Below are 14044 nucleotides of genomic sequence, written 5' to 3'. Positions count from 1 at the left end.
GCCTCTATGTGCACCGCAATGCCAACATGTGGGATCAGAACTAGGGAATAGACAATACCTCTGGGGTATGATACCAACTGCAAATAATTTTATACAAAATTTCCTTATAGAGTGTGCAAATAGAGCTTTTGGTTGCTGCTTCCCAGATCTCTGACTACGTTTCATAATCTATTGTATGTCCTAATATTCTTTCCCATATAAGCATGTACGGAAATTTAGCCGAAGGAAGGCGGCTGGCCAAATGAAGTAATTTGTATATAGAGGAAATCAAACCTGTTCTTTAGGCATCTTGAATTAAAGTAATACTGAAAGGTTACACATGCTGCATCAGCATCAAAACCCAGGCTGCCAATATCATTTAGTCCTTGCATCTATCAGTGACCAAATCAATATGAAATAGAAATAAAGTAAATGTGACTAATGTACTTACGGTTTCAAGGAGGTGATCAGATATTGCACTTTATAATTCTTGAATATTAGTCAATGGACGAATGTGCTAAACTCATTGATTTATTGGGCTTGAGTCACTAGAGAAGGCTGAAGTGTTCCCTTAAACTAGTAAAGTACTTTTAATTTAAATACCAAATAATGTGCAGGGGAATTACAATAAAATTATTTACTCAAAAGACGAATAAAGTTACCAGAGCATTGCTGTGCTAAATGTGAACATTCACTTGAAAGTTTGATTCCAAATAACATCTTCAGGAAAACATTATATTATGTTTTACATTTTTCTTTTGCAAAAATGTATATTGTGTTATTATAGGAAAAATGTTGAAACATAGGGTCGGATTTAATAAAGCTCTCCAAGACTGGAGAAAGTAGATTATCTTGGATGATCTAGCTAACCTGGAATAGATTTCCTGAAAATCATTTGCTATTAGTTGGTACATATTTTTAATCCTGGAGCAGATCCATTCCAGGTTTGCTGGATACCCAGGCTCTCCATATTAGTGTATCTTTTCCAGTCTTGGAGCACTTTAATAAATAAGGTCCATAGAGTACAAATAAAACTTGTCTTGCCTATAAATTACACTGGGGAACCCATGTTTTGTTGAGTTAGATCTTACACTTGCTTTATTACTTTTTTTTTTTAATTTTTGGGTGGTGAATCCAGAAATGACCCCAGTTAAATTTCTTTTGTTCATACAAAGGATTTATTGTTACTCTATGACTTTTTTTTACAGTAAAACATTTGAAAATTATTCGGGTAAGCGGTTAAGGTAAAAATTTACGCTTAAAGCTTTTCCTGGGGTGTTTAGTGTTAGGACAATTCCGCCAGATGCTCCAACAATAGTCAGTCATCATATGTACATCCCATCTACCCTGATACTGTCCTTCCATGACCTTCAAATCTCAGTGGATTTGTTCACTTTGCTCATCACTGACTGCACCAAGGTTTTCCGGGAAGTTAGAAAGATGGCTATGCAGAAAATGCACCTTCATGCTTATATTGCAACCAAGCATTTTGTAGCTCACCAAGAGTTTCAGGACAATTTCTGTGTAATTACTTGCTCGTGTGTTTCTAACAAAGTCCTTGACAATGGCTTTGAATGATAACCAAGCATTCTTTTCGACTTCTGACATTGTCCTGAAATGTTCATGTTTGATGAGCTGCCAAATCTGTGGATCATCAAACACACTGGCCTCAATTTTTTCAAATGACAGGCTAGGAAATGCCGAAATAAGATACTTGAAACAGTCTCCTCCAGTTGCCAAAGCTTTAACAAACTGCTTCATCAGACCCAGTTTCATATGCATAGGGGGGAATATAATATTCTTTCTATCAACAAGTGGCTCATGTAGAATGTTTGGATCACCTGGTTTTGAGGCAGATCTTGGAGGCCAATTCATTTGCTCAACTCAGCTGACCCACATGCACAGATATCAGTTGTTACCTGGTGTATTTGCGTTGCTGACCAAGAAGGAAGCATACCATTTTAAGGTCAACACAGATGACCCAATTGTGTTGTGATGATATTTCAACAACTCAATGACACTTTTTATGTCTGCATATTCTTCACAAAGAGAAACTGAATGGCCCATTGGGACTGACCCAAATATTTTGCCATTGTGAAGGAGTACACACTTTAGGCTCCGCTTTGAGATATTGATGAATAGTTGCCATTTAGTTGAGTTATAAATTGGAATTCCTTCATAAAACCAGATATGTTATGTCAATACACAAAGCCACTGTTAATTCTAAACTGCAGAAATGCAATTACTCTGGTTCAATACCTTCCTTCACTTTTCAAGTAAGTTTTTCCCACGCAGTCTTGATGCTAGGAGTTCTGAAGCCTTCTTCAATAGTCCCAAATCACTCCTCATGCTGATCAAATCTCTTACGAACAGAGTCCTCTTGAATTTCAAACTCTTCCTTATTGTTGTCACCTAGTTCATCAACATAATCATGTTCTTCAAGAGAGGGTAGTGTAATGATAACTGGCACTGGGATTTCATCTGAATACTCTGTTACATTTTTTTTCTTGTTATATCCTGAAGTTTTCACTATACATAAGTACCAGTCACTGAAATATTCTCCTGGCTTTCGCCAAACCATGGTATACCAAATGGCATCTTATCACGTGTTCCCTTTGTCCACAACCGTAAACTCTTGACACACTGCACACCTTATGGGGGCCCAAGACTTATCTTGATCACCAAGTTTAACTTTGAAATATGCCAAATAGGCTTGCTCTACAAATGTGCTGATGTTCGCCCTTTGACTGGGAATTGTGTAACTGCCACAGATATAACAAAATGAATCAGGGTTGTTTAGGAACTTACAACGAGAAACAGCAGAGCCAGACATGATCTGAAAAAAAAGAAAATACGTGCTTAAGTTGAAAAATAAAATTTTGCTTATTCACTACCTAGAGCAGCGAACAATCTCTGACCACACTGTAAATGAATAGCCTATACAAATCCACGCTATAGTAATCGCATTAATATAAGCTGTAGAGAAAAAACCTGACGTGATAGAAGAAAACTAACTGCACTTTCAGAACCCGCATACCTATTTTAGTGTAAATAAGCTTAAAAATTGAAGTCAACAAAAAATTTGTTCAAAATTGTTCCCCAGTGTTATTTTACAATGTTCCTTTTTTTTGTCATATCTCCATGTCTTTTTTCAGAATAATGTGCTATATTGGTATCGGCAAAATAAATGGCTAATTGATGCAAATTTCTTTTTTTCAACCCAGGAAATGTTACTGGAAATAACAACACAACAGTTATTTCAAGCGCTCCAGTAATGAACATTAAAACAGATGTGGTAGTAGTATATTACAGAGGAAGCTCCCAGGAGGCACATATACCTTGTGAAAGTGAAGAAAACATTAAGCGACCAATGCAAGAGGAGAGACGGGACCACAATGACACCTTTGTTGCAAACGTACCACCATACAAATACAGTGACATTCCTTGCTGCTCGGTGCCAGATACAAACTGTTCAGAAAGGGATAGTACCTTGAAGGACTCGAGCTGTCCAGTCATGTCCAGTAAAGAGGACCTTTGTGATATTTTCTGTCAAAATACAGACTTTCTACCTGTACAAGAGGAAGGAAAGCCAGAGTTCTAGCACACAAAACATGTATAAACTAGTCACAAAATTACCGGCAATATAAAATTATATTAATGGACCATATACGGACGTTCCAGCGAAAGCTCTTTCTTGAACTACAGAGCCAGAGAACATTATGACTAATAAACCAATGTTAGCCTTGTAAATGATAAAGAATTATTGGGCCCATAGTGGGAATTCTTTTGTACTATCCCTATTTATTTTGCCGTGATTTGTCTTTGCATTTGGTTACCTACCTATATTTAGTGCTTATCATATTATGGCGTGTTCCTTTCAAAGATCATCCTCATTTTAATATACTTATTGTTCTCCCCCTTCACCTGTTCTGTAAGATACAAAGTGCTGTTCTCTGAAGAAAATGATTTTCATATTTGTGCTAAATGGAAATTTTACTTACTATAAGCCTTATGTACCAAAGCTGGAATTACTTCTGATTAACCACCAACCATCTTCAGATTTGCCTTTAATGATTAAATTTGCTTGGTGGCTGTGCGGAAATAATTTCAGTTCATAGTTACAGTATTAACGTTTCCCCTTTCCAGTTCCTTTTTTGAGCAGATTTCCAAATTTGATCATACTCTTTTTTCAGTCATTTCTTAACAGAAATGAGGTGGGTCTAAATTACTAAAAAATAATGACTGTAATGTGTTGGTGTGCAATGATAATATTGCTAGATGATAACAAGTGAGCAGGTAACTACAGGTCCTATCACCTTTGATCAGAGAACAGTGCTTCTCCCCTCTGTTCTAACTAATTTCCTGATCCATCCAATGCTGTTCTCTGGAGTATGTTGACTTGTTGCAAAGCTTTATCCTTAGTTAAAGTGAACCTGAGCTCAGATCATTCACACTAAAATATTTATATGTTCTGAACAAGTAGTAAAGCTCTTTAGGACAAGTCCCTAATCCCATGAAAAAGCATAATACTTGTGTTTCAAAAACTTCAAAAAAAGTTAAATTAAAAAAATTACAGCCTTCAAGAAGCCCTCTTAAATGTTAAAATTATAATTTTAAAAATGCACAGAAAAGCATTAAAAGGGCATTGATTAAGGCTAAGGCTGCAACAGTCCACCCTTATAGATGTGTGTTTTTACAGTGTATTTAGGCAAGGCAGCCTTTTCATTTGAAGGGTCAGTCTGATGTATTGTAGAGTAAATAAAAAAAGTGCATGACCCTGTTTTGTGGTTTACAATTATACTGCACCACGGCACACCATAGTGCATTGCCATGTGCTATAACACATGCCACATGTCTGCTGGCAAGATATGTTGGGGTATTGTTCAAAATAAATGGCAACAGCACCAAAAGGTATCACATGTGTTACTACGTGTAATGGTAATGTTTGGTAGCACCCAGGGTAAAGCATTGCACAACGCATACATTACCTAGGGAGGTGAGTGTAGAATCATTTTAAAGAACTTTTACTGTTTGTTAGGAATATACAATTGGTTTATTGTCCATAACCTGGTCAAAGGGAGATTTTAAGGACAGTACAAGCAGGAGTAAGTGTAAATTTATCTCAACTCATTTTTATATTACACAAATGCAAAATGTAACTCCAAAACCACTGGTTCCAATGCTTCATATTTGGCCTCAGCAGAGCCACTTTCCCAACACTATTCTGATAAAAGTACTTTGTACTGTCAATCTAATTCGAGTTTCTGCACATATTAAACATTAAAAAAAATTATAAAATGCAAGAAAACAATGGATCTTCAATTCAGAAAAGCCAAATCTACAGTGACTCCGAAAGCACTAGATCAGCATGACAGCCAGGGATCTAGTATTGTCAGTCTCTAGGTTCCTTAGGTCACCTTTAAATAACCAACATCACTTTATTGTCTGAAACAGGTAAGTAAATTCAACAAATGTATTTTTTAGTCGTTTCCTATGTAGAAAAATATACAAGATTAAGCCCCTCCAAGTTAGGCAATTATTTTTGTGGAATATATAAAGGTATGATTGCCAAACTATATCTTCCTTTGACTATCCTCTCATACAAAACCTGTTTATGGTAAGCCTTTCAAAAATAACAGGCAGCCTATAAATAGCATTCTAACTGTAAATATATTTCAAGCAGACAGATTTATTTTTGTTTCTGTTCTAGAATCTGCCCTAAAGGGACCCCTGGAGTTTGATTGCATTCTGATATAAGTGGGAATGTGGTTTCCCCGTTTACATTGCAGCAAATAAACCAATTTTTAGCCATTTAATTACAAATGTACCATTGTATCAAAGCTACTCATGTCATTTGTTCAAGAATATTTGTATTGAAATTTCTCTGTACATATTTATGTAAACACTGTAAATGTTTTGTATAATTTGTCTTCATTTATTCTCAGGGAAATGAAATGTTAAAATAATAAAGTTTATGTTTGTTTCACCAACAACTTTATGACAATGGTGCCCTCTAGTGTTTGCTAAGTAAGGATATTCATGAAGGTAACGAGATGGGCAGAAAAATAAATAGATAAAACTGAATAGATTTTTGGTTCATTTTTTATTTATGATGTATGTCATGCAGTTTTAAATTTTATGGTGACTCACTGCCATGCAGCTATTTCAACCAGCAGTAATCCAGATGAAGAAAATTATTTCCTAATATTTATACTGACACAATATACCAAAATCTTTATTTAATAAAAATTGTACCTGATATTTACCTAGGGTTTAAATTCATGATGAACATTTGCCATGTAGCAAGACAAATTAACAAAAATGTTAGTTTCACTCAGCAAAAATGATATCTCCTTAAACTAAACATCTTTTTTTTAAAAAAAACAGATGTTTAGTTTAAGGTGATATCATTTTCAGAGGAAGCCAATTAACCTATCCATGTTTTTAGATGCATGGAAGCAAATTCACAGTGAAGTAGCCAGGTTGTTTCCCTGCAAAGCATGCACATGGCATACCTGTATTTCCTATAGTCAGTGCTCCAGCCAAGCTGACCCCCTCACTCCCACTCTTTTTGCCCCCCTTGCAGCTTTAAACCGTAGGAGCCTGCATCACAGAAAGGTTTCTTTCAGCACACACAGACGTTGAATATTAATTCCTACTGCATATGACCTACTACATTGCCCACCCAACATTAGCATGGAAGGACCAATGTGGTCCAAACAAAACATGAGCTAAAAAATTCAGATTTACATATTAAGTTGGTGCAATGTTGACAGTAGATTCACAAATACTATAACTTTATTATCATCACAATGGAGACTGAAAATCTCTTTCACAATGGCAGGTTTCACAGGTGACAGATTCTCATTATTTAGAACTTAAGAAGTCTATTAAATGCATACCTCCTTTGCCCCAGCTCATGCAAAATCATAATTTATTACAGGTGGATTTTATGTTAGCCATGGTAGGCTCAGGCCTCATAAATACATGTAAAATATTATTACATAATTTAAAATACATATTTTTCTTTTGTAAACATTTTTATTTCATCTGCAAATACCGTTTCAATGTTTTGTACCAAAAATTAGATTTTAGTGTCAGCGTATATATTGTGAATTAAAATATCCAAATTTCATCTAAAGTACCACTAACACTTTTCAAATCAGAAAAATTGTTTTAGCCCTATAAAGAGAAACAGTTACAATTGGACAATATTTTAATATTCAGTCATATTGTTTAATATTGTAAGTTCACATATAAAAGAGATATATTTTCTACCCTTATTTAAGGTTTCCCCTTAAATAGGAGACATTTAGGGGTCAAAGCTCATCTACAGTCTTTCCAGCAATAACTGATAAAACGTACCAGAAAATAGCAAGAAGCAGACTCAGGCTATAAAGCCAATTCCACAACTTTAGAAATTTAAGCAAAGAAAAACAACCATGTAAAATTATTTTTTAAATAACAGAGCTTTAGGTTATGAATTCACACAGTAAATTGGTAAATTTGTAAGGAAACTTCCTCTTCCAGTGTTTGTTTAAACTGTAATATGAGCATGAAGGTTTCTCTTTGCATCAGCTAAAGCTTTAAAATCACTTCCCAAAACATCACTTTTTTCAATCCCTAGGAGAGTTTAACTGTGTAATCAACAGCATCTCATAGTCAAAAAAAACATCATAGCTTTGTAACGCTAGTATACACATTTAGAAGCAGGTTAATGGTCACCCCAGTCCATGGCTGCCATCAGAAATTTCTGGGCCTCATACTCGCAAAGCTTTCTTCCTCCCCCTCCTGATGTCTAAAAGTCTCACCTAATGGTGGTTGTATTGTACCAATTAGAGTTGATTTCGGATTGGAGCTATTCTCACCTTGGATCGGAATTTGAGCAATACGAGTTCCAATCCGATATATTTGTCAATAATTCAGCTGCCGGACATTGACGAGTACAGAAGGCCACTGGATGATGACAGCTGAGTTGTAGTCTACCTGTAATTGACAGGTATAGTAGAAAAAAAAAAACATTTTTGAATTCAGTCGGATTTCTCAACCACTCTGACCAGATTTGGTACAAGTCAGAATTTTTGTGTTCTGAGCCCCTCTATATTATTCCATCATCAGTTCCACTCATGGTTGTCAATGCGCAATAAGTATTAGGCTGGTCACAGACAGGGTGAAGACAATGTATACATTCTGAGACCCTTCTATCATGGAAATTTATCTGCTGTTTATGTCTGATATCTGGAGTGTGTGTGTGTGTTTGTGTGTGTTGCTGGCTCCCATCACAAGTCTGATATTATCCATTAGGTTCGGTCTACATGGGCATTTTTAAAAACGTGTGTAAACAGGCTGCCTGTTGCACTGATAATTGTGTGGTCACTGGGGATTGGGGTGTCACCAGGGTGGGTTGGAGAGCAGACCCATTACATGATCAGTAAACACTTAAGGGTTAAACCTTACACCTATTTGTATATTTAAACCATTTGTATGTGTGTGTATGCTGTGCAGGCAGAAGCATTGATAAATAAAAGTTATAAAGTGGCTCCAAATCACATATATAGACGTGAAATAACCAAAAAAGATTCCTAGTCCATAGCTGCGTAGTAGACCAATCAGAAAACCAGGTCCAAAAAATCAGATCCTAGCGTGAAAAGCGCAGATTGGCCTTGATGAAATTTTTAATTTTTTTGATGGAATATATTAGTTTTTAGGCGTGCTAATGTTGACTTTCAACCAATAATATTGAATTGACAGATACTGCAGACTGATGAGTCGTGCTTAGTTTGTGGCTGTGGGGTTATTCAATTGAAACAACCATTATATTTCAAATAACCACAGACATTCAAACCTAAGAACACTATTCAAGCCATTATGCTTGCCCATAAATCAGCCTTCATCCTCCCTGGTATCAGTGCTGGGACACCATTACAGCTACTGAAATATGTCCGCGCTTATTATATTAATCAATGTAAATCTGAATGTAACTATATGATAAAATGTAATTCAATTTTTGTGAAAAGCTTATTGAGACCTGCTGACACCTAGGGGTGAAAAAAACTAACTACATCCCTTTGATAAAAATCAAATTGCCAATAAATCTATCCATTAAATGCCATTCTTATCCAGAGGCTAATGTATAGGAAAGACACCTTCACAAAGTGGTATCAATAGTCAAGTTCATTCTGATGGTATCCTTCTGTAACAGGTTTTCTACAATTCCAACAAGTGTATTCAGAGTCTGATAAATTTAATGTGGCTTTCTTGAAGTTTGCTGTGACTCTCCCTCTGAATATATAAATATATACAAGACTTTCTTTTAGTGAAATTGTTTGTAAAAGTAATTATATTTTCTGTGATCATACTTTAACCTCTGCTAGTATTAGGTCATATAAAAATACACATTTTATTCTATGAACTCTTTCAGCACCAAACCATGCCGTGGGTGACCAGATTGCATGCAGCTACAGCGCAAATTTTCAAACAACAATCAGGTGACCATAAGTGACAACATTTTTGGGACTGCAGTTGAGCCCATGGCAGGTCTGAAATCACCCTAATTGGTTGCTTTAATGATGACACTTAGGCTTCGTCCACATGGACTGTTTCCCTAGCATTTACCCTGAGGCTTTTAAAGCCCATGTTTAAAATCCCCATGCATTACAATAGGGAATCTACGTTTCCCTGAGGCACGTTTATAGGATTTATCTTAAACGTTGCTTGCAACGTTTAAAAAATGAAAATGCGGGTAAACGCTGCCATTGATTGCAATAGTGCGTTTTTAAACACTTAATATGCAAATTATTTAAAACGTGACAAAACCGCGGGAAACGCAGCGTAGGTGTTTTCCAACATTTTAAAGGCATGCTTTAAAACGCTAATAAAAGTGCATATAAACGCCACAGGAACGTTTACATGTGTTTTTTAAAAAATGTCCATGTAGACCCAGCCTAAAATCATGTTGCTTGTAAAAACTATGGCAAAGATATTTGTTTTTATTTTGCACATTTTCATTGCAAAAACAAATAAAAATATTAAATATTTTCCCATGTTTTTCAAACAAGCTAAAATGAATATTGCTTACTAACCCCTAAAACCATGATACATTTTCTGTAAGACTGTAGTTATAGTTGGTCATATGATATTTGAACTTCCACTTATCAAACCTAGATAATCATATTTATCCTGTACTGTTATTTTTTCAGCAAGTATATTAACAATTAAACCTGACCTTGGTTCGGGGTAAAAACACTTGCAAAAAGTGTTAATCCCGAACTTTTCTCAGGTGGGTAAACAAACATTATATTGCAATCCGATTGCCATACATTGTATGACAATCTGATTACAAGTGAAAGAATATACTTACCTGGTCCCCGCAGCTCCTCCGGACACGTCTGTCCTCTTCTGTCTTCTCCCGGCGAGTGCAGTGACGATCTCCGGGGGTTTTCCGGTGACGTCGCTGCATGCATCGGTGCAGGAGGCAGGGCGGGAAATTCAAATAACTTTGTATTGAGCTCAATACAAAAAAGCTGTATTGAGTCCAATACAAAGAAATCTTTATATAATATATATAATTGTATTATATATATATTATATAAGCTACTGTACAGGTACATTACATTATACACTATTTTTTTTTTTAAGTTTTTGTTTTTTTTTTAATTTTTAAGATTTTTTTTTTATGTTTTATAAAATGTATTAAATTTATAAAATTTTGGACATATTTCGGTGAGTTATGCGGTAATTCGGTGAATTATTAGTAATTATTGAGTAATTCGGTGAATTATAGCCTACAATCTAAAATAAATTTCTATGCCAAAAATTTAACACTTTTTGCATGGAAGTACAGAAGTTCGGAAAGAATTAGAATACCTGGCGTTGGCGTACGCGTCCCTCGGCGATTCCTGATGATGTCCGTGCGTGTGCCTGTCGATGGGGGTCGTAGCGGGAAATTTAAATATTTTGTATTGGATTCAATACAAAGTCCTGTATCCAATCCAATACAAAATAATACAAAATATATTTATGTGGTTTTGTCTATAGGTATGTGACGTTGGACTGTTTTAAAATTTACCACACTTGGGAGGTGTTTTGGAAAAATATATTACTATAAAGTATACCGAATTATCGCATTTTCAGTATTTTTGATTTATTTATGCATTCTTGTTTAAGCTGATTTTTGTTTTTTATTTAATTTTATTAAAAGTAATTTTTTTTTTTTTTTTACATGATTGTGTGTTTCAAACATTTTTTATATTCATGATATCTACTAGACCCCTATTCGGACATATTTCTGTAAGTTACAGGTCTACAATTTAAAAAAAAAATTCATGAAAAACAGTGTACGTCTTTTGGTACAGAAATCTAGACCTCAGTGTAACGCCCAGGTGGTTAATAGAGAAGCTTAGGCGCTGTGAATATTTACAAAGTGAAACAGTGAAGCTGGTGATCCAGCAAACCTGGATTGAAAACAGTTGTTAACAAATAGAAAATTACTTTAGGAAGTCCATTGCAGGTTTGCTGGATCACCCAGCTTTACTGGTGAAAGTGTATCTTCTCCAGTCTTGGAGATGTTTAATTAATCAGGCTCACTATGAGCATTGGGAAAGGGGAAAAAACCATTGCCAAAGGGGTGAATGCTAACTGCATATCAGAGTATTGTGTGGTTTTAAAAAAAAAAAAAATAACAGATGAGCAGGAACCTTTTGTCACCGCTCTTCACACAGCATCTCCACTGATTCCTTTGTTGAGCACTGTCAACACTTCCTTCTCTGATATCCTACAGTTCCAACCAATTTTGTTATCAATTTCTAGAACCCTATCCACATTGGGTCTGTTTTAATAAATCTCTCCAAGACTATCAAGACTGGGATCAGGATCTAGCAAACCTGGAATGGATTTCTTATAGTTGGCAAATGTTTTCAATCCTGGACTAGATGCATTCCAGGTTTGCAGGGTCATACAGCTTCACCCATGATTGTTCTTCTTCTCCTGTCCACTAGCAACTTTTCCATCCCTTGTCTGCATCATTATCTAGACCCTTAACTCTTATTGTCAACAGCATAGTTACTGGCAGCCCCCTCCACATTTTGTACTCTTGCAGCCCCCTCCATCCACATTGTTTTCTGCTATCTCACCTATCTACACTACCACATTACTGGGCACCTCTCCCTCTGTTCTCACCCCCCCCCCCCCCCTGTTCCAGATATGCTCCACACCACGTTCTCCAGCATCTCACCTCCTTTTCTCCATAATACAACCCTTCTTACACACAGTTTTCTGACAGATTATACCCCTTTATATTTCCTGACATCTTTCTTTGTTTTCTTACATTATATTATTTATTTTTTCTTGCAGCACCCCCGGCCTATCCATGCAAACATTTGTGGAAGCTAAACTGTGAACACTTATATATGAGTAGCTCTACTTTCACCACTGAAGACCAAGACTGTCTCCATGATCAGCTTGCATTTGCCTCCTCTGTCTTAATTCCATTATAATTCTTATCTGGGATAATCATGTTTCATTGCCTTTTCTCTCTTCCCAGTCCACCATTTCAGCTTCTTATTTGTCCCCAACTTCACTCTACTTACTCATACAGTGTTCGGATCACACTCTACAAGCTCTATCACCTATCCAAGATCATAATTACCATTTTTCACAGATCCATCACCTGCTACAAGCAGCTGCTGAGGTACAGATAAGGGTCCAGGACAGACCATTTAAAAAAGTTCTATTTCACATAATATAATGACTCTAGGGACATGCAAAAACCTCATAAAAGCTATTCATTAAAGTTACATAAATATAAGGCTTAGCTAATTTCTAATATCAGATTGCCTAAAGTGAGGGCCGGTGTTACAAATAAAATGTTTCAACAAACTGGAGATGAATGTTGCCCTAGGGAAGAGCCGGATTTAAACCAAAATAGACCCTAGACAAATTTATATCGCCACTCCTTTTCACACTAAAATGTGCAGAGGTGATTTATCTGAATATTGAATATAATCATGGTGGTAAAGATATAACTTGATAGTTTATTTCCAGTGCACTTGGGACACCAAGGCAAAACATGGGGGCAATATTTGGGATTATAAGTGAAGACAAAATTTAGGCAACAAATTGGAAAACATAGCATTATGCAGCTTTACAATCATAATATTATGTGAAAACATCAATCTTTGTAAAGGAGGTATTTCTGTATACTATAATTTAATCCAAAATAAGGGTTCTTGGAAGAGAATTCATATTTTCTCTATTTGGGAGCAAAATTTTCAACGCTCTTTTTCGCTTTCCCAATGGAAAACTGCAATCTACTCTAGTTCTACAGCTTCTAAATGTATTTCTCACTGGGAAAACTACCAAAAAATATTATGTCGATGGTATAGAACACCATATAGACTTTCTAAGTTTTTGTCCTTGGAGGAAATGTGGTGAATTGGGCACTTATGTACATATGTTTTGGGAATGTAAAAATCTACGTAGTTTTTGGAACTCTAACTAGCCCTGATGTGGCATTGGCATTACTTAGTCTGGGAATAAACAAATTCCCACGTATTTACCGAATTGTAGTTACTCATATTTTTATTGCAGCATGACTTTCCATAGTTACTAAATGGAACCACCCTACAACACCTAATATGTCTGAAGAAATGCAGAAGATCCACGCAAATTACTAATATGAACCTACTTTGGCTTATAGTAGATATCATTCTCACAAATTTTATGCAAATTGGAAATGTTGGGAAAAATTCCTGCCTTCTATATCTAAATAAAAATATGTCTGTATTATATATATACCATTGTTATTCTAACTATTTCTAATATTGTTAAGCCCTTTATATGCCATTGTATTCTTTTTTTTCTTTTCTTTTTTGCTCTTGTCCCTTTTTTTTATTGTTTGTTTATATTTTTGTTTGTTGTTAAAATGCAATAAAAATTAAAAAAAAAGAATAATATGTGAAAAACAAATTTTCAAATGTGACAATATGTAGGTGACAAATACAACTATAGGGAACTCATGGTAGCTTGCAAATAAGAAAAGACTAATTATGACAACACAATAAAAACA

General features: G+C 35.5%; 1 protein-coding gene across 1 annotated transcript in view; it reads left to right on the top strand.

The window, feature by feature from the left end:
- The window catches only part of TNFRSF11A (TNF receptor superfamily member 11a), a 45650-nt gene extending 39587 nt beyond the window's left edge, over window positions 1–6063 (top strand). The window contains exon 10 of the mRNA XM_072411822.1: window positions 3204–6063. Within this exon, the coding sequence (XP_072267923.1) occupies window positions 3204–3580 (377 nt within the window). The 3' untranslated portion in view covers window positions 3581–6063. The remainder of the gene's footprint in view (window positions 1–3203) is intronic.
- Window positions 6064–14044: the final 7981 nt, after the last annotated feature.

This window comes from Pyxicephalus adspersus, chromosome 5, assembly GCF_032062135.1.
Source record: "Pyxicephalus adspersus chromosome 5, UCB_Pads_2.0, whole genome shotgun sequence".
Lineage (NCBI taxonomy): Eukaryota > Metazoa > Chordata > Amphibia > Anura > Pyxicephalidae > Pyxicephalus > Pyxicephalus adspersus.
Note: the sequence above shows the minus strand (reverse complement) of the source record. Positions and strands in the feature narration are given on the sequence as shown.